The sequence below is a fragment of the Myxocyprinus asiaticus genome, chromosome 23 (assembly GCF_019703515.2).
Source record: "Myxocyprinus asiaticus isolate MX2 ecotype Aquarium Trade chromosome 23, UBuf_Myxa_2, whole genome shotgun sequence".
Taxonomy (NCBI): domain Eukaryota; kingdom Metazoa; phylum Chordata; class Actinopteri; order Cypriniformes; family Catostomidae; genus Myxocyprinus; species Myxocyprinus asiaticus.
In genome coordinates this window covers 36383314-36404699 of record NC_059366.1, presented here as the reverse complement: position 1 = coordinate 36404699, position 21386 = coordinate 36383314, and the positions used below count along the sequence as shown (strand labels likewise).

General features: G+C 42.6%; 1 protein-coding gene across 1 annotated transcript in view; it reads left to right on the top strand.

Annotated features, from left to right (window-relative positions):
* LOC127413803 (nesprin-2-like) overlaps nt 1-21386 on the top strand; it is a 152352-nt gene that overhangs the window by 9846 nt on the left and 121120 nt on the right. The window contains 18 exon segments of the mRNA XM_051651217.1: nt 3460-3556; nt 3737-3936; nt 9908-10072; nt 10265-10402; nt 10777-10878; nt 11101-11277; nt 11424-11582; nt 11931-14393; nt 14575-14709; nt 14960-15100; nt 16822-17015; nt 17525-17618; nt 17782-17864; nt 17966-18089; nt 18990-19135; nt 19397-19547; nt 19886-20481; nt 20945-21112. Of these exon segments, the coding sequence (XP_051507177.1) occupies nt 3460-3556; nt 3737-3936; nt 9908-10072; nt 10265-10402; nt 10777-10878; nt 11101-11277; nt 11424-11582; nt 11931-14393; nt 14575-14709; nt 14960-15100; nt 16822-17015; nt 17525-17618; nt 17782-17864; nt 17966-18089; nt 18990-19135; nt 19397-19547; nt 19886-20481; nt 20945-21112 (5333 nt within the window).

Genomic DNA, 21386 nt, shown 5'->3' with positions numbered 1-21386 from the left:
TGCTTCTTAAATAAATGTGTCTTTTCAGAATCAGCTTTATTGCCAAGTATGCTTACATATACAAGGAATTTGTCTTGGTGACAGGAGCTTCCAGTGTACAACAATACAAAAACAAAACAAAAACAGCAGCAAGACATAGATAATAATAAGAAAAAATAATAATAATTATACACATACATACAGACGCACACATACATACATACACAAATACACATGGGTAGTGCAATTCTAATACAATCTGTTATGTACAGTGGAAATACAAATCTGTTATGTACAGTGCAAATGTTTTTTGTTTTGTTTTTTCCAGAGGAATGAAATGGCAGAAGAGGTTGGATGTGTTGGATAAATATAAAAAAGACTAAACTGTGTATTGCACAAAGTTATTGCTCAATGGGGCAGTTTAACTGTTCATGAGATGGATAGCCTGAGGGAAAAAACTGTCCCTGTGCCTGACGGTTCTGGTGCTCAAAGCTCTGAAGTGTCAGCCAGAAGGCAACAGTTCAAAAAGGTAGTGGGCAGGGTGAGTGGGGTCCAGAGTGATTTTTCCAGCCTTTTTCCTCACTCTGGAAGTGTATAGTTCTTGAAGGGAGGGGCAGGGGGCAACCAATAATACTCTCAGCAGTCCGAACTGTCCTTTGTAGTCTTCTGATTTCGTAGCTGAACCAAACCAGACAGTTATTGAAGTGCAGAGGACAGACTTAATGACTGCTGAGTAAAACTGTATCAGGAGCGCCTGTGGCAGGTTGAATTTCCTCAGCTGGAGAAGGAAGTACAACCTCTGCTGGGCCTTTTTCACAATGGAGTCAATGTAAGTCTCCCACTTCAGGTCCTGTGAGATGGTAGTGTCCAGGAACCTGAATGACTCCACTGCTGCCACAGTGCTGTTTAGAATGGTGAGGGGGGTCAGTGTTGGGGTGTTCCTCCTAAAGTTCACAATGATCTCCACCGTTTTGAGCGTGTTCAGCTCAAGGTTGTTTTGACTGCACCAGACAGCCAGCTGTTCAACCTCCCTTCTGTATGCTGACTCATCGTCATCTCGGATGAGGCCGATGACAGTAGTGTTATCTGCAAACTTCAGGAGCTTGACAGAGGGGTCCTTGGCGATGCAGTCATTGGTATAGAGGGAGAAGAGTAGTGGGAAGAGCACACATCCCTGGGGGGCACCAGTGCTGATTGTACAGGTGCTAGAAATGAGTTTCCCCTGTCTCACAAGCTGCTGCATGTCCATCAGAAAGCTGGTAATCCACTGACAGATAGACATGGGAACAGAGAGTTGGTGTAATTTATTCTGGAGTATAGCTGGGATGATGGTGTTGAAAGCCGAACTGAAGTCCACAAAAAGGATCCTTGCATATGTCCATGGTTTGTCCAGATGTTGCAGGATATGATGCAATCCTATGTTGACTGCATCATCCACAGACTTTTTTGTTCGATAAGCAAATTGAAAGGGGTCTAGAAAGGGTCCAGTGATGTTCTTCAGGTGGGCCAACACCAGTCTCTCAAATGATTTCATGAACACATACGTCAGGGCGACAGGTCTGTAGTCATTAAGTCCTGTGATTTTTGGTTTCTTTGGGACAGGAATAATGATTGAGCGTTTGAAGCAGCATGGGACTTCACACTGCTCCAGTGATCTATTGAAGATCTGTGTGAAGATGGGGGCCAGCTGGTTACCACAGGATCGAAGACACACTGGTGAGATGCCATCTGGGCCTGAAGCTTTCCGCGTCTTTTGTTTCCGAAAGACACGGCTCACATCATCTTCACAGATCTTAAGTGCAGGTTGAGTAACAGGAGGGGGGAGGAGGGGGGTTGCAGGAGGTGTTGGTGTTTGTGTGAAGTGAAGGCCAGAGTGGGTGTGGGGTGTGAGATTGGGCCTTTCAAATCTGCAGTAGAACACATTCAGGTCGTCAGCCAGTTGTTGGTTCCCTACAGGGTTGGGGGTAGGAGTCCTGTAATTTGTGAGTTGTTTCATGCCACTCCACACTGATGCTGGGTTGTTGTTTTTCAGCTTCTCAGAGTATCTTCTTTTACCCACTCTGATGTCCTTGATCAGTGTGTTCCTGACCTGATTGTACAAGACTTTATCCCCACCACTGTAAGCATCCTCTTTGGTCTGACGAAGCTGCCTGAGCTCTGCTCTAAACCATGGTTTGTCATTGTTGAACTTTAAATAAGTCCTAGTAGGAATACACATATCCTCACAGAAACTGACATATGATGTAACAGTATCTGTGAGCTCATCCAGGTATGTGGCTGCAGCCTCAAAAACACTCCAATCCATGCAGTCGAAGCAGGCTTGTAGTTCCCGCTCTGCTTCATTGGTCCATCTATTTACAGTCCTTACTACTGGCTTGGTTGATTTTAATTTCTGCCTGTAGGTTGGAAGAAGATGAACCAGACAGTGATCAGAGAGTCCCAAAGCTGCTCTAGGGACAGAGCGATATGCATCCTTTATTGTTGTGTAACAATGATCCAGTATGTTCCTGTCTCTGGTGATGTGCTGTTTGTATTTGGGCAGTTCACGTGTGAGATTTGCTTTGTTAAAATCCCCAAGAATAATAATAGCTGAGTCCGAGTATTGTTGTTCCATGTCTGTGATTTGATCAGCCAGCTGTTGTAGCACTGTGTTCAAACACGCGTTTGGCGCGATATAAACACTCACCAGAATAAACGAGGAAAACTCCCGTGGCGAGTAGAAAGGCTTACAGTTAATAAAGAGCTCTTCCAAATTAGGACAGCACATCCTCTTTAATGTTGTTACATCTGTACACCAACATTCATTGATATAAAAGCATATTCCACCGTCTCTCATTTTCCCCGTCAACTCCGCGATGTGATCCGCTCTTAACAGCTGAAAGCCTGGCAGACGTAACGCGCTGTCCAGAATGGCTTCACTCAGCCAGGTTTCTGTGAAGCACAAGGCAGCAGAGGTTGAAAAGTCCTTGTTTGTGCGGGTGAGGAGATGTAGTTCATCCGTTTTGTTAGGAAGAGAGCGGAGATTCACTAAGTGAATACTCGGCAGCGCAGTTCGAAATCCGTGCCAACTGAGTTTGACCAGCGCACCGGCTCATCTTCCTCGCCTGCGTCTCTTGAACAGCAGAGCTGCGCCTCCAACTGCAATGTCTAGCAAAACGTCTGAATATTCGAAAACCGGTATATGCTGTCGAATGTTCAGCAGTTCGTCTCTGTTAAAACTGACTGGAAAAAGATTACTAAACACAGGACAAACAAACAAAAACAACAAAAGAACTGAGGAGCTCCACACCGAGGCAGCCATCCGCGGCACCATCATGATGAACATTTTTAGGACATTTTAGATATTTTTCATGGAAAACAGCAAAAATACTATTTAGAAAAAATATTTTTGCCCGTTTATGATTGCTGTTGGGAATAACAAAGCAATTAAAATTAAACATTTATGTCAGAGAAACTTTGTTACAACTAATATTCTTTTAGGAGACCGTGAACAAACAGGAACTGACCTCATTGCTGGATGGAGCCCTCCATAGACTCAAACTCATCACAAGCAAATACACCAGCAAGGCTGCCTTGGGTAATGCATAGAGACTGTGTGTGTACAGTACATGCTTCTAAGTGCATGCATAAGAAACTGGCTTCAAATTCCTGCTTGAAAAACCATGTGTTGTAATTGTTCTTCCTCTTCTCATCATTTTGTGAAAACAGTGTTTATTTGAACAGTCAATAATTATTGATTATCTGATGTGTGCTCCAGCTGGAGACTCCAGTCAGGTCAATCATCAGGTGTCTGATCTGGAAGCAGATGTAGCTTCGACGCTGGAGGGTGTACGGATGGTGAGGGGAACTATGGGCCGTGTGCTTGCAGCATGGGACTCTTACAGTGACATCTACACCTCACTACATGCATGGCTGCAGCAGGGACCACACTGCCAGCATCATGAACAGAGAACAGAGGTGAACAAACATATATATGGAAGAAAGACCACACGGACACATACGATTAATTCTCATGGCTTTATTTGAGAAAAAAACTTTGACTAGATTTGAATTGACAAGAGCTATCAACCTTTTTTTAGACAGTATCCCTCTATAGATAAAACATTAAATTAAAAATTTACTTAAAGAGGGAGCTCAGTGATTCTATGTGTATATGTTTTGTTCTATGAGGTACATTTATGTGAATCAATAAAAATTGTTAATCAGAAAGAGGGAGCTCAGCGAGTATTGACGCTGACTACCACCCCTGGAGTCGTGAGTTCGAATCCAGGGTATGCTGAGTGACTACAGCCAGGTCTCCTAAGCAACCAAATTGGCCCGGTTGCTAGAGAGGGTAGAGTCAAATGGGGTAACCTCCTCGTGGTCACGATTAAGTGGTTCTTGCTCTCAATGGGGCGCGTGGTAAGTTGTGTGTGGATCGCGGAGAGTAGCATGAGCCTCCACATGCTGTGGGTCTCCACAGTGTCTTGCACAGCAAGCCACGTGATAAGATGTGCGGATTGACGGTCTCAGAAGCGGAGGCAACTGAGACTTGTCCTCTGCCACCCGGATTGAGGTGAGTAACCGCGCCACCACGAGGACCTAGTAAGTAGTGGGAATTGGGCATTCTAAAATTGGGGAGAAAAGGGGATAAAATAAATAAATAAATAAATAAATAAATAAATAAATTAAAGGTGAAATATGTTTTGTTTTTTTTTTGCGCCACTAGCGTTATCAAACCGAATTGCAAAAAATATATATATATATATTTTCATACAGGTTTCCCTAACAAACACATTTCTGTTTGTCCTTTGGTCGGTCAAACAGATAGTCCCACCACACTCACCCAATTGGTTGTGCCAGTTCTGGTGTGTCAGGCTAGTCATTATGCTCAAACAAACAATGTTGTGATATTGCTACAGTGTTTACAGTTTTTGAGGAGTACAGTTGTGCTCAAAAGTTTCCATACCCTGGCAGAAATGTATGAAGCCATTTATTATCACATAGTTGTTTGGCTCCTTTTTAAATCATAATGGTAACAGAAATCACCCAAATGGCCCTGATCAAAAGTTTACATACCCTTGAATGTTTGGCCTTGTTACAGACACACAAGGTGACACACACAGGTTTAAATGGCAATTAAAGTTTAATTTCCCACACCTGTGGCTTTTTAAATTGCAATTAGTGTCTGTGTATAAATAGTCAATGAGTTTGTTAGCTCTCACGTGGATGCACTGAGCAGGCTAGATACTGAGCCATGGGGAGCAGAAAAGAACTGTCAAAAGACCTGCGTAACAAGGTAATGGAACTTTATAAAGATGGAAAAGGATATAAAAAGATCTCCAGAGCCTTGAAAATGCCAGTCAGTACTGTTCAATCACTTACTAAGAAGTGGAAAATTCAGGGATCTCTTGATACCAAGCCAAGGTCAGGTAGACCAAGAAAGATTTCAGCCACAACTGCCAGAAGAATTGTTCGGGCTACAAAGAAAAACCCACAGGTAACCTCAGGAGAAATACAGGCTGCTCTGGAAAAAGACATTGTGGTTGTTTCAAGGAGCACAATACGACGATACTTGAACAAAAATTAGCTGCATGGTCGAGTTGCCAGAAAGAAGCCTTTACTGCACCAGTGCCACAAAAAAGCCTGGTTACAATATGCCCAACAACACCTTGACATGCCTTTGGAGTGACGAGACCAAAATAGAGCTTTATGGTCACAACCATAAGCGCTATGTTTGGAGAGGGGTCAACAAGGCCTATAGTGAAAAGAATACCATCCCCACTGTGAAGCATGGTGGTGGCTCACTGATGTTTTGGGGGTGTGTGAGCTCTAAATGCACGGGGAATCTTGTGAAAATTTAGAATCTTGATTTTTGGACTCAAGATGGCGCCAAGTATGGCTGCTGTGTTGCGAGCTCCGACACAACATGGTAGTGTTTTGTTTGTTTTGTTTACAATTCTTATGTTTTTGTCTTGGATGTTGTCTGCCTTATTGTCTACGACAGACAAACACTTTTGGACATTGGTTCAGCAACACCATAAACCAGACTTCAAATTCCTCAATGCCGACCCACTGTTTACAAACACGCAAGCGGAGCCCTTTGTCTGGGCAGCCCGGATGTGGAAACGCAGGAGGAAAAGGGGAAACAGAGCCGGCGTTCTCATCAGAGTAAGACGCCGCGCAAATCACCCCCGCTACCCAGTATTCTACTGGCAAATGTTCAGTCTCTGGATAACAAGCTCTGCGAGCTGAAAGTGCGGATCTCTTTCCAACGAGAGACGAGGGACTGCTTCATTATCTGCCTTACGGAAACTTGGATGTCTGCGGAGATTTCAGCCTCAGCCATTGTACCCGCGGGGTTCTCTGTGCACCGAGTGGACAGAGCAAAAGACCTCTCAGGTAAAAGCAGAGGTGGTGGTGTATGTTTTATGATCAACAAATCCTGGTGTGATCAGCGGAACGTACATTCTGTCAAGTCTTTCTGCTCTCCTGATCTGGAATTTCTCATGCTTCTGTGTCGACCATTCTGGCTACCAAGGGAATTCACAGCGGTCATTATCACAGCTGTGTACATCCCCCCACAAGCCGACACAGACCGGGCACTCAAGGAACTGTATGGGATTATAAGCAAACAGGAAACCTCGCACCCTGAGGCTGCATTCATTGTGACCGGGGACTTTAATAAAGCCAGTTTCAAATCAGTCGCACCAAAATACCACCAACACATTAGTTTCAACACACAAGGGGACCGGGTTTTGGACCATTGCTACTCTCCCTTCCGGGATGGCTACAAATCCCTCCCCCGCCCACCATTTGGTAAATCGGACCACTCTTCCATTCTGCTTCTGCCCGCTTACAGGCAGAAACTGAAACAGGAAGCACCCACCCTCAGAACGATCCAGTGCTGATCGGACCAATCAGACTCTACGCTACAAGACTGTTTTGATCACATGGACTGGGAGATGTTCCGGTCCGCCTCTGATGATGACATTGAGCTTTACACTGATGTGTTTCATCAGAAAGTGCGTAGAGGACGTCGTTCCGACCAGAACAATACGGATCTATCTGAACCAGAAGCCATGGATTAATAGTGATGTTCGCGCGACACTTAATGTGCGGACCTCCGCTTTTAATTCCGGGAACACGAAGGAGCATAAACAAGCCAGTTATGCCCTCCGAAAAATCAGAACAGCCAAACGCCAGCACAGGAACAAGATTGAAGGACAGTTTAACACCACCAACTCTAGAAGCATGTGGCAGGGAATTAACATCATCACGGACTTTAAAGGGAATAAAAACTTGTTTCGAGGGAAATAACACCACCCTCGCGGAGAGGGCTCTCGCGGCCGAAGCTACAGAGGTTAGTTCACTCTCCATCTCTGTTGCGGATGTAACCCGATCCTTCCGACAGGTGAATATCCGCAAAGCCACGGGTCCAGACTGCATTCCGGGCCGCATCATCAGAGCGTGCATGAACCAGCTGGCTGGTGTTTTTACGGACATTTTCAACCTTTCCCTCTTTTTGTCTGTAGTCCCCACATGCTTTAAAACGTCCACCATTGTGCCTGTTCCAAAGCAATCAAAACTCACTTGCTTAAATGACTGGCATCCTGTTGCTCTGACCCCCATCATCAGCAAATGCTTTGAGAGACTAATCAGAGATTACATCTGCTCTGTGCTGCCTCTCTCTCTAGACCCATTGCAGTTTGCTTACCGCAACAACCGCTCCACTGATGATGCCATTGCATCTACAATACACACTGCTCTCTCCCACCTGGAAAAAAAGAACACTTATGTGAGAATGCTGTTTGTAGTCTACAGCTCAGCATTCAACACCATAGTGCCCTCCAAGCTTGATGAGAAACTCTGGGCTCTGGGCTTAAACATCTCGCTGTGCAGCTGGATCCTGGACTTCCTGTCAAGCAGACGCCAGGTGGTTAGAATAGGCAGCAACATCTCCTCATCACTGACCCTCAACACTGGAGCCCCACAGGGCTGTGTTCTCAGCCCACTCTTGTATTCCTTGTACACACATGACTGTGTGGCAACACATAGCTCCAATGCCATCATTAAGTTTGCTGATGACACGACGGTGGTAGGTCTGATCACTGACAATGATGAAACAACCTACAGAGAGGAGGTGCACACTCTGACACACTGGTGTCAGGAGCACAACCTCTTCCTCTATGTCAGTAAGACAAAGGAGCTTGTGGTGGACTTCAGAAGAAAAGACAGAGAACACAGTCCCATCACCATCAATGGAGCACCAATGGAGAGAGTCAGCAGCTTCAAGTTCCTGGGTGTCCACATCACTGAGGAACTCACATGTTCCATCCACACTGAAGTCGTTGTGAAGAAGGCTCATCAGCGCCTCTTCTTCCTGAAACGGCTGAGGAAGTTTGGAATTAACCGCCACATCCTCACACGGTTCTACACCTGCACTGTAGAGAGCATCCTGACTGGCTGCATCTCCGCCTGGTATGGCAATAGCACCGCCCACAACCGCAAAGCACTGCAAAGGGTGGTGCGAACTGCCAGTCACATCGGAGGTGAGCTTCCCTCCCTCCAGGACATATATACCAGGCAGTGTGTGAAAAAAGCTCGGAGGATCATCAGAGACTCCAGCCACCCGAGCCATGGACTGTTCTCACTGCTACCATTAGGCAGGCGGTATCGCAGCAACAGGACCCGCACCAGCCGACTACATGATAGCTTCTTCCCCCAAGCAATCAGACTTTTGAACTCTTGATCTCCCACGATCAAAATACATCAGCACTGCACTTTATTACTCTTACTCTTATATCTCACACCAGACTGTCATAAATTATATTATTATTATATTATATTCTCTCTTAACAACTTACTATCAACCGACTATCAATACAGTACAATACAACCTACTGTACATTCTATATATACTATATATACTTTTTTTTTTTATTGAATAATGTGTATCTATATTGTGTGTATTGTATACTGTGCAGTGTATGTTATTATTTGTATATTGTGTTGTGTGTAATTATGTGTATATTAGACTTTAAATTGTGTTGTGTAAATTTGATGTTTATTGTAAATTGGTACTATGTTGATCGGAACTGCACCCAAGAATTTCGCACACCATTGCACTTGTGTATATGGCTGTGTGACAATAAAAGTGATTTGATTTGATTTGATTTGAAATTGATGGCAAGATGAATGCAGCATGTTATCAGAAAATACTGACAGACAGTTTGCATTCTTCTGCACGAAAGCTGCGCATGGGATGCTCTTGGACTTTCCAGCACGACAATGACCCTAAGCACAAGGCCAAGTTGACCCTCCAGTGGTTACAGCAGAAAACGGTGAAGGTTCTGGAGTGGCCATCACAGTCTCCTGACCTTAATATCATCGAGCCACTCTGGGGAGATCTCAAACGTGCGATTCATGCAAGACGACCAAAGACTTTGCATGACCTGGAGGCATTTTGCCAAGACGCTATACCACCTGCAAGAATTTGGGGCCTCATAGACAACTATTACAAAAGACTGCACACTGTCATTGATGCTAAAGGGGGCAATACACATTATTAAGAACTAAGGGTATGCAGACTTTTGAACAGGGGTCATTTAATTTTTTTTTGTTGCCATGTTTTGTTTTATGATTGTGCCATTCTGTTATAATCTACAGTTGAATATGAATATATTAATATTGCCTGCTCATTCATGTTTTCTTTAAAAATGGTACATATAATACCAGTTCTCCAAGGGTATGCAAACTTTTGAGCACAGCTGTATGTCTTATAGCTGTCTTGGAATTTTAAGTTAGGATAGGAGAAAGTATTTTAAAGAAAACAAAACAGATACACTTCACCTTGAAAATGTATTTATAAAGAGTGTTATGCTATTGTTGTTTGTTTGTGTTTTGCTGTTTTTTTAAATGTAAACATGCCATCTCATCGGTTTCCCAGGTGATGTTATCGATGATGTCAGAGTGGAGTTCTCGTCAGGCTCACCTGAATGAGGTGGGGAACTACCTGATTGAGGTGACAGACCCACAGACTTGCCGCGCCATTTCAGATGAACTTTGCAAGATAAATCTGCTCTGGGCTGACTTTGCCAAAACAACCCAGTTTGTGAGTCACCCATCATGTTTAAACATGTATATGAACAGCCATGATTATACAATAAAACATTAAAAGAGGTGTGTACGTCTTGACTAGGGATAATGCATTGTTTTTGTCGGAATGCATTGGACAGACAGTCTAGCAAGTAGTCAGCATATACCAAAGTAGATGCAGTATTTTTAAGTAAGCTGTATGTTCCAGGCCTTAGCTGAGGAGCCCAGCATTGGCCCATCCAGCCCTCAGACGGTTCAGGTCCTGATGAGGGAGGCCACTCAGCTACTGAAGGAACCTGTGGAGGTGGTTTCTGGACCACTACGTACCTACACAAAACGACTGCAGGTCTGCACACACTCTTACACCAACACATACGAAAAATACACAATTAAGACTTCATATTCCTTATCGTGTCTCTTTTATTTGTGGCTATATGGACTTCTGTTGCTTTGTCTTTTGGTTTTCTCATTTTAAAGGGATAATTCACCCAAAATAAAAAATAAAAATATTTTCTCATTTACTCATTCTCACGACCCCTGTATGACTATCTGTCTTCCGTGGAACACAAAAGGAGATGTTAAGGACTGAAAGCATTAGTCACCTTTCACTTTCATTTTATGGATAAACATACAATGAAATTGAATGGTGACTGAGGCTAACATTCTGCCTAACATCTCCTTTTTTGCATGTTTTTTTATTTTTTTAATTATCTCTCATAGCTTATGATGAAGAAAATAAAGGATGTGGATCTAGAGGCCCTCTCCCCATCTCTAGATTGCTCTCCAGAAACCCTGAGCAAACTTCAGCAGGCAATTCCTGAGGTAAACAACAAAACAAATATCTGGTCCACTAGATAGGAGTGACATGATGTCCCTATCATATTTGTCTAAATGCATTGTATAAAATATTAAACTCACAGTTCTGACGATGGAAATCATTTTTGTTCATTTTCTTTTAACACAATATCACAGTTAAGCGAACATAGGGGTAAATTTTAAATAATTTCACTACTTCATACTTATGTATATCCTGTCTGTGTCCAGGTGTTGCAGACACTCTGTGAGGCTGAACAGGTGTGTGATGAGCTGCGTCTGAGTGTGAGTGGATTAGATGTGCGTCTGGCTGAACTCTTATACTGGGAGACTGAAGCCAGAGAGCTTTACCAGCTCCTGAAAGAGGAACCACACAGGCAGAAAAAAGGACAGGACCCCAGAGCCCGGGTGAGCATATACCAGCACAATAAAATATTCTTTCTTTCTGTCTAAGCTTAAAAATTGGCTGGTGCGAAGCCGGTTTTGCTGATTTGGACTGGGTTTTTTTTCCATTTATGTTTGTGATTGAAGATTTCTCCCCTTTTCTCCTGTAGCTGTTGATTTCTAGGGGGCTACAGTTAGAGGGTCAGGTAGTTATGGAAGAGCAGGATCTACAAGTCATGGTGATGGCAGGTAAGAAGACTTCACCACTGCAGTATCTCATCACATCCACTATGCAAGACAGGGTCCGCACCGCTGTGGAAAAGTCACAGGTCTGTTCACTGCTTTTAGAATAACATTAATGATTGTGAAACCATTGAATTATGTATTAGAGGCTAGAGGCATTATTATTTGTTGAATAACTGAGGAACACATTTTGTTGTAGGTAACTGCTTTAACTGCTTGGTTTTGATGTCACAATCGCTAACAGATTTAAACATTGAATTCTAATTGCGGCAAATACAACTTAGTGGTATTGCAACACAGCTTTCCCAAACCTATACAATCTTAATTTAAAAAGATAATGTATTAGGTTAAAACAGCACTCTTTTGGCAATCATCTTGTTTTAGAATTGTATGCAGTTGCATCGTGATTATGAAATGTTACTGAATCTGAACAGGAAGCAGTAGGGATGCTCAGCTCCTTGGGGGCTTGCAGAGACAGAAGCCCTGCTAGAGACCAGTCCCCTGCCAAGATCTCTGTCCAACATCCAGAGATAAAGGAAGAGCCTCAATCCCAGAAGCCCAAAGCATCCCAAACTGCAGCCCTCAAGGCCCAGCCATCTTGTCAGCCTGTGCCCATGATTATTGTACAAGAGTGTGAAGATGAGAAAAGGAGGCCACAACCACAAATACACCCCTATGAGCAAGGGGAACACTCCCACTCTCAGTCCACTAAGGTAAAGTCACCTGAAATTTCCCAGGCTCAAGCCAGTATAGAGATGCATTACATAGAAAGCCAGCAACAACAGTTAGAAATGAAGAACCAGTGGCAAGTGCAAGCACCAGTAGCTAGCCAGCAACCTCCACTGACCGCACAACAAGCATCACAAGTTTGTGCTCAGCAATTAGCAACACAGCCACTGGCAAAAACCCAACAACAAGAGAAAACCCATCTTGCATCCCCTGTAACAAAACAACAGATGATTCAAGCACAGACACCAGCCCAGCCACAGCCTCAGGATCAACCAGAGACACAATCACAGAAAGAGGGTGCAGGCCTACATCATGTTTTAACCCAGCAGCAGATGAGAGAAAAGAAGTCCAAGGCACATCTGAAGAACAGACCTTGGCTTCAACAGGGGGGGCAATTTGAAAGTGTTACCAAAAAACCAATTCAGATGATATCACAACCTCTGGCAGAGCCAGAGGACAATGATCAGAAAAGTCCTCAAGAACCACTGCAGCTTATAGTTGCTTCTAGCTCACTTGAGGCTCACAGACCTGCTCAAGACTTGACCCAGGCACAGTCGAAAAGCATTGTTCAGAGTGACGTGAAATGCTTGGAGCAACCACAACAACCACTTGTAGTGAGACCAAAACTACCTCAAACTGTGCCAATAACTCCAGAACTACCAATGACCCAAAAGCAACCACGACAGCAAGCAACTTTTCCCATTCATCAACAAGTTCTGACCCAACAACAACCTCAACTCCCTATTTCAGCTCAAGCAACTATTCAAAAACCACAAGTCATTGCACCCATTCAGCAACAGAAGCAACCTCAAACACAGAGTGTGACACCACAGCAACCTCAAGTTATGATTCAGAAACAGGCTCAACCTCAATCCATGATTCCCATGCAGCCACAGATTATGGCCCAGTGGCAGTCAAAACAGCCTGTAGCTCAATCTCATCCTTCAGTGCCCCAACACCAAAGATTTCAAGTAGCCCAAGGAGTACCCCAAGGCATTTCCAGGTCAGTCCAGCAGCACCCCACAACTCCATTTCAACCACAAGTAATGCAGAGGCCACAGTCACCACAGGCTATAGTTCAATCTCAGCCACCCTCACAGTATGCTCAGACTGTGATTTCCCCACAAACCAAAGGTACATCCCCCATACAACCTAAAATCATCTCTATGCCTCAACCCCAAATGCCTGTCCAATCTCAGACCCAGGTCAAAGCACAGGACAATGCACAGCAGATGGTTCAACCACAGGAGCAACCCCAGTGGAGTCCCATTAAACCAGAATATGTCACCCAGCCTTACTCCAAATTTCAAGGACCAATTCCTGTAACTGCTCAAATGCAGCCTCTGGCCTATATCCAAACTCATCCCCAACCTCAAAGTGTCCATCCAACTCAACCTCAGCAATGGCCACCAATAAGACCAGGCATAGTGACCCAGATCTACCCCTCTGTCCAAGTTCCAGAGGTAGTCCAACCTCAACCTCAATTTCCAGTTTATCCTAAAACTCAGCCTCAGCAGTGGCCCTCCTCAAGACCTGAATCATTGCCTCATTCTTATGGACAGATAAGACCTCAAGGTCTAGTTCAGCATATGGTTTCCTCTCAGCCATGGAGGCCTGCCAGTCCAGAGAGGGCTGAGATTCAAGGACAGAAAGGATATCAAGCCCTACAGAGACCACAAAGCCCTCAATGGCAATGGGGTCCGGCCCGGCCAGAACTTCAGCCTGAGGTCTTCTCCCAGACTATATTTCAAGGTTTTCCCCAGCCAGTAGCTCCATGGAATCAGCCACCTGCTCAAACTCCAATAAGACCTCAAAGTCCACAGCAGCTTCAGCAAAGTCAGCAACAATGGGATCCATCCAGGACAGAGGTACCATCTCAAACTCGCATCCAAAGCCAAGCCGTCCAGGCTCTGATTCAGTCCCAAATCCTGACAAAGCCCCAGTTCCCAGCACAGGAACTGTCCAAACAGCAGTCAGCTCCTCGAGTTAAGCAGCCAGCACTTGCCCAGGCCCCTCCTCAGGCCTACACTGAGGCTTATACAAAAGCACAGGCCCTGGTTAGGAATAGATTCGAGGAAGCCAAGCACTGTCTTCAAGAGCACATCCTTGAAGCTATCAATGTATTCAAGGACAAGCGAATGACGGACAAACAGGCAGCAGTTAAGGAGGTGTGTCTGTTTTAGACATCCCTTTAGTTGACTGTAGTTGCTTCATTGTTTTCTAGAGCAAAAAATGCACATCGTTATTAAAATATATTGTAGTTTATGGATTCTTTAAAAAGAACAGGAGGTGAAACAGTTTAAGTTCCCAAAGTATTTATACTGTATGTATGTTTTGTTTTTTGTCAAGGAGACACTCAGGACTCTGGACACTGAGCTCCTTGAAGAGTTCTTGAGGGCCGCGGAGGGGATGGAAGCTTTCTGCACCCCATCTGAACTCAGAGACATGGAGTTTTTCACCCAGTCTGTTAGAACACAGTGGGAGGTATCTATGTAGTGATATTTGTGCATGTTTGTCTTCATCTGCAGTGTGACTTGTTTTTATGATTTTTCTATTTTCATTTTAAATATTGTCTAAAAGAAATGCTCTACTACACTATATGTAACAGTTCATACAACGAATACATATAACAAGAAGCTCCATTAATTTAACAATAGTTTGTTTGTGTGTGAAATTACAAACATTGAGGTTGTGTGCTTGCTGTTGTTTGTTTTCATTTCATTAAAATTTCCAGGCTGTACACGTTCAAATATCAGCATTTTTGAAGCAACTAAGATTTGAGATAACCTGCCTGCATTTTTACCATATGGTTGAGACATGTGAGATGCACTTTAAGAGAGAAAAACTCAACCATAGACCTGAATCAAAATCTGAGGTAAAGTAACAGCAGAGCATGAACAGACATATTGATGAATGGGTGTGGTGATTTATTTCTCTTGGCTAAATTTTGTTTCCTTCTTTCATCTTTTCTGTGTTTGACATCAAAGATGTTACCAAAAATTTAATATCTGGGGGAAAATTAGGGAAAGATTAAATCGGTCATTGAAAAACAGGTATTGATCAATGACTATTCGGAATATTGGGGCAATGTGTCTCCCCCTCAATGGCTATGGTGGTTATGACCCTTTTGTCATTTACATATGGGATCTATTAATCCCAGGGACATTAAAGGGATAGTTCACCCAAAAATTATCTCATCATTTACTCACCCTCATGACATCCTAGATGTGTATGACTTTCTTTTATCTGTTGAACACAAATGAAGATTTTTAGAAGAATATTTCAGGTCCTCACACTGCAAGTGAATGGTGACCAGAACTCAGAAGGTCCAAAAATGACAAAGGCAGCATAAAAGTTATTCATAAGACTCAAGTGGTTAAATCCATGTGTTCAGAAATTATATGATAGATGATAAATATTTATCTGATAGATGAAACAGATAAATATTTATAGATAAGTCCTTTTTTTACTATAAATCTCCACCTTTGACCAGCCCCAACCAGTAGGTGGCTGAATGTTATAGTGAAAGTCACTTCCACACCAGAATGTGGAAGTGAAAGTGTAGATTTACAGAAAAAAAATACTTACATATTGATCTGTTTCTCACCAACACCTATCATATTGCTTCTGAAGATATGGATTTAATCACTGGATTACTTCTATGCTGCCTTTTATGTCCATTTTGGACCTTCTGAATTCTGGTCACCATTAACTTGCATTGTATGGACCTACAGAGCTGAAATATTCTTCTAAAAATCTTAATTTGTGTTCAGCAGAAGAAAGAAAGTGAAACACATCTGAGATGGCATGAGGGTGAGTAAATGATGAGAGAATTTTAGTTTCTGGGTTAACTATTCCTTTAATTAATTTGTTTTCTCTTAAAGGAATAATTTACCCAAAAATTAAAATTCTCTCATTATTCACTTACCCTGATGCCATCCCAGATGTGTATTGTGTATGACTGTCTTTCTTCAGCAGAACACAAATATTTTTATCTTTTTTTAGAAGAAAATAGAGCTCTGCCAGTTTCTTATAATTCAAGTACATGGGTGTCAGCACTTTGACGGTCCAAAAGTCACATTTTGCTTCAGAAGACATTCGTTGATCAACTGGAGTCTCATGGATTACTTTTATGCTGCCTAAATGTGACTTTTAGATCGTCAAAGTGCTGGCACCTGTGTACTTGCATTATAAGGACCTGACAGAGCTCTATCTTCTAAAAATCTTTATTTGTTTTCTGCTGAAGAAAGACAGTCATACACATCTGGGATGGAATCAGTTAGTGAAGTCATTTTTGGGTGAACTGTTCCTTTAACATCATTACTCTCTCTGTTTCAGTTTAGTTTGGTTTGTTTGGCACATAAATGTACATTTGCATTTCCTTGGTTTTTGCAACTACAGTAAATGAACATGTTGCAAAATGAAGTAAAATGCCAATAGTGCAAAACTGCGTAACAATGCAAAGTAAATAAAATTAAAGAAGAAGCGTGCAATAATAACTAAACAAAAATACAATTAAAAGAATGAAATAAAGGTGAAAGTAAGAGTAAAAATAACAAAAAGGAACCATACATTTCCCTCTCTCTGCTCCTGCAGGCCTGTTTTTCAGCAGAGGGCAGTCTGGCACAGGCAGGGCAGCAGCTGGAAGCTCTTAAGGAGTTGTGTGATACTCTGAGCCCTGAGGATGCGCACAGGCTCGCACAGGCCCAACTCAGAGAATGTGAGAGACGACTCGCTGCCATCCAGCGGCAGTTTAGTGGAGACCAAGACACACCTCCTCCAGACACTGGGTAACAGAGAGAGAGAAAGTGCCTTTCTAAAAAGTTATTTTTGTCCAAAATGTTTGTTTAACTTTTGTACCAGTGCAGGTCATAATGTTCACTGAAAAAAGAGCAACAGTTCATGCTGAAACTTGTTGTCTTTATCTCACTATTGAAAAGACCAACTTAGTCCAGCATACAATTCCATGCAGATCCAGGCAGGTTTATGATGGTTTAGTGCTTTTCTAGCTGCTGCACCAGCATAGCTATGTTGTTCACAGTGGTCTTTCTGATGAAGACCACTGGTTGACTAAGGGAGGCTTGCTGGTTTGGCTAGTTAAGAAGCCTGATAAAGACACTAGCATACCATCATACCATGCTGGGGATCAGCATCCAGAATACAGAATATGCTGGTATTTTCAGCAGGGCTGTCATATTTCTGGCATTTATAAAATAAATTATGCTATGCAGTTTGCTTTCACTTCCCTTACCCGTTGATTTCCTTTTCTGTTTGTATTTATTTTCTTGATGCCTAATAGTGCACAAATCGAGCAAATGAAAGAGCCACCTGCACAGAAAGCACTAGCGGACCCACCATCTGCTGAGAAGCCCAAAGAGGTTATTGTTTCAGATGTACAGCTTAATTAATGTTTTACAAAGCATTTTGTTTTGTATATTTGAAAGTTATGAATTAGGCCTAGTTATGTCAAGGCCTACGTGTAATGAACTGAATTAATCTACATGACCAAACAGAAGCCTTTTGTACATTTTGACGGTCTGGGAAATGTTGTTTTAGGCTGCTACACCAGTCAGCCCTCAGCAGCTGAGGACTGTGGAGAAGAAAGTGATAGTGAAACAAAGAAGTACAGAGGAAGACAGGTATGGAGCTGAAATCAGAAGAGCTTATGTGTTTTGCGTGTGGTATTTTGTCAGAATCATAGGGTTGACATTGCACTAGAACATTTTCTTGGCCCTCTCAGGTACCGCAGCTGCAGATTTACACTACAGGCTCAGCTGATCAGGAATGAGCAATGCATGCTGGGAGATCGTCCCTCAGAATCAGTCACTCCCACAGACCTGCAGAAACGTCTCAGGGAATTAAAGGTAATGCACCGCATTTCCTTTTGAGCAAACAATTTTGGGAATTTTGGGTACATTTTCAAACTATAATTTTAAATTACAATGTCACATAATGTAATCAGTATTCATAACCCAAGTTGCAGAGTCACTGATGACACAAAGCAATGTAAAAGAGATAAAGTGAATGTTGTGAATGTTTGAGTCTTAATTATGAAAATGTTATGACAAAAATACAAGATTCAGTGTCGGTTCTGGAAACTTTACTTTTTAAACTTACAAATGAGTGTATCCATGGCAACTATAGACATTTCAAACGTATGACATTTACAAGATAGAGGCAGATAAGATTCTTTTCAAATTGTTCCAGAAAGTGCAGTTGTCCTGTAAAGGGTCGTTTCTAGGTATAAGCAGTATAAGCGGCCGCTTAAGGCCCCCGAGCCACCAGGGGGCCCAGCAAAGCAAAGTTGTTTTTTTACTTTTATTTTTAATTTTTAAATATACTAAAAGATGCAAGTAAGACTGAGGCAGCTGTCATGGCACGATTAGACAGTTATAATCGTAATATATATATTATAAACCCCCTTATGGCCCGAGAGGAAAGGGAGAATATAACTGCAAGAAGAGAATTGTAGTTAGACTTGACAGGAAAGCGCATGCTCCAAGGGTTTTTCAACATCATGAAGCACTTTTTGCATTTTTTTTTGTTTTTTTTTTGGTAATTAATATATTTCAATTTTAAGTTAATATATTCAAATTTGTTGAAGTCTGTATTGTGGTGTCATTCTTGGGTGGGCCTGGATCCGGGGGGTGGATGGGGGGCCTCCAAGTAGGATTTCGCTTAGGGCCCCGATGTGCTCAGAAACGGCCCTCATAAAGTACTAGATTTAATCTGTGTTTTGAAAGATCTGGTGCTGTGTTTTTCAGTCTCTGTGGGATGAGACGGAGTTACTATGGAAGGAGTATGAAGCGCTGTGCATGCAGTGTGTACAGTTTAACGAATGCGGTGTTGAGCAGGACCGAACAGAGCTCACTGTAAGGTGGAAAGAGCAGAGGTCACAGTTACAGCGCAGGTGTGTGTGTCCATCACAGAAACAACACTGCAATATGAAAGTTTGTGTTCAGACATGTGTTACTGGTTTAATGTGTATTTAAGACTACAGCACTAAAATAAATACTCAGAGAACAGCAAATTACAGCTCCTTTTGTTCTCTCACCCAGTTTCACCCTAAAACTCATAAGATCTGCACAAATCAAAGAGTTCTATAGAACATATCATGTAGACAGGCTGTGTGTTTTATTGTTTTTTTAAACCTCTCTATAAACTATATCAGGGTGGATTCACTGGGAGCAGCACTTGAGCTCATGGAATCTATTAAACTGAAGATTTCTGAGATTTCTGAAAGACTGGAAAAGTTCATCAAAGAGCCCAAAGACATTAAGGGATATACACTAGCCAACCCAGCCATATTGAAAGATGTGAAGGTAAAAGACATTTACATTTATTCAGTTTTTAGATGCTTCTATCCAAAGTGAAAATGTACACACATGCAATTTATCATAATATTAGCAGTGCATTAATACAAGATAAAAGCTGAGATGGTGGGGTATCATCTGCATAGCAGTGGTTAGAAAAGCCATGTTTGCATAAATATTTATTAATTTGGCAGGCTAGCTTTATCCAAAGCATGTGCATTTTAGCCAGAAATACATTTTGTAAGGATGTTTATAATGGATTTAGCAGTAAATATGATTGTAGCCTGCATTCTGCATATTCATCTCAACTCTTTGTTTCTGCATTTCTGCCTCTCTTTCACTTTTAGGACTTAGATGAAAGTATCCAGACAGAAATGGATCATCTGTCTCGGTTCGACTCTGAGCCCAGTCACCTGGACTTGCGGGACCGTTCCCCCCTCACACAGGTAGTTCTTAACCACAGATCCAGCCTGGATCGGTTAAGACAACAGGTGCGCAAGAGCGATGCCGCAGCCCGTGCTCTTGATCGCTTCCTCATGTCCCTGCGCACCGTGGTGCTGGATGTTTCTTCCGTGCAGAGCGCCCCCAGCAGTGACCATGCAGTACTGCAAGACAGCAGATCTAAGCTGGCGCTGATCAGGAATGGAGTCAACAGTCTCAAGGATAAGGCTCCACAGTTGGACCAGCTATTGGTCGGAGCACAGCTTGAAGTGACCCAGGAAGGCAGCCCTCTTTCCTGCCTGGATATGGTGGGGGTCCTGGTGCGCAGTGTGGAGGAGGCAGACGATCGGCTGATGATTCGACATAAGGAGCTCCAGAAGGAACAGCAGAGCCGGGGAATTGGCCTGAGGCAGAAGACGATGCTGGCCGAGCTGAGGAAGCTTCATGGAGCAGCAGAGAAACTGGGTCTGAAGGATCCCACCATGCCAGCCGTGCAGCACAGGTATGAATGATTCATTCTGTCTTGGATCTTTGTGTGATTCAAATATAGTCATATGAAGGCACATGTGGGTACTGCATGCATGAGTGTTGAACACTACATGTAATTTAAAGGTTCTACCACTTTGGGATGTGACCTATAACATGCAACATAAGAAATAATATATATATTTTTTTTTTGGTCCTACTGTGAATAACAATATAATATTATGGATATATCATACCAGTATAATAAATTACATTTGGTTCCCTCACTCTTAAATATCTGGTTACATTCCCCTGTTTAAAAAAAAATATGTTTTGTCCAATCAGGCCTTGAAACTAAAATTAGTTTGACACTCTTTAAAATGTAAAATTAATTTGACTTAATTTAAATAAATTCATTGTAGGACATGCTGACTCAATGCGTTATAGTTTGCTAAGTGTACTTTGCTTTTGTGTCACTGTGTGTGCATGTGTATGTGTAGGATACGAGCTCTGTCACATCTGGAATCTCAACTTTACTTACTTCGCCCGGAATACCAAAGCGTCAAAAAGGCTCTGTCCGAACTCTCTCCACAGAAAGAGCTGCCTGATCTAGCAGAGGAGGAACTGGACTCCCTTTGGGAGGAGACACATAGGGCTGTATCTGACAGGTATTTTATATTGGTTATGAAATAGACTGAAGAAAGATTTTAGCTCAGATTTACACAAAACTAAACAGTTCAAGGAAATAACAGTGTGTAGCATCAGAGAGCTCAAATGTGTTCAGTCTCAAAGAATTAATTACCTTAAATTAATTCGAAGAGAGAATAGTCACATTTTGATTGGAACAAGTTACCAAGTTTTGTAACTAACTTTTCATGTGAGAGAGAAACATAGCATAAGGTGAGAGAAATTTAAAGGTGCTCAGAGACAGAATTACGGTAT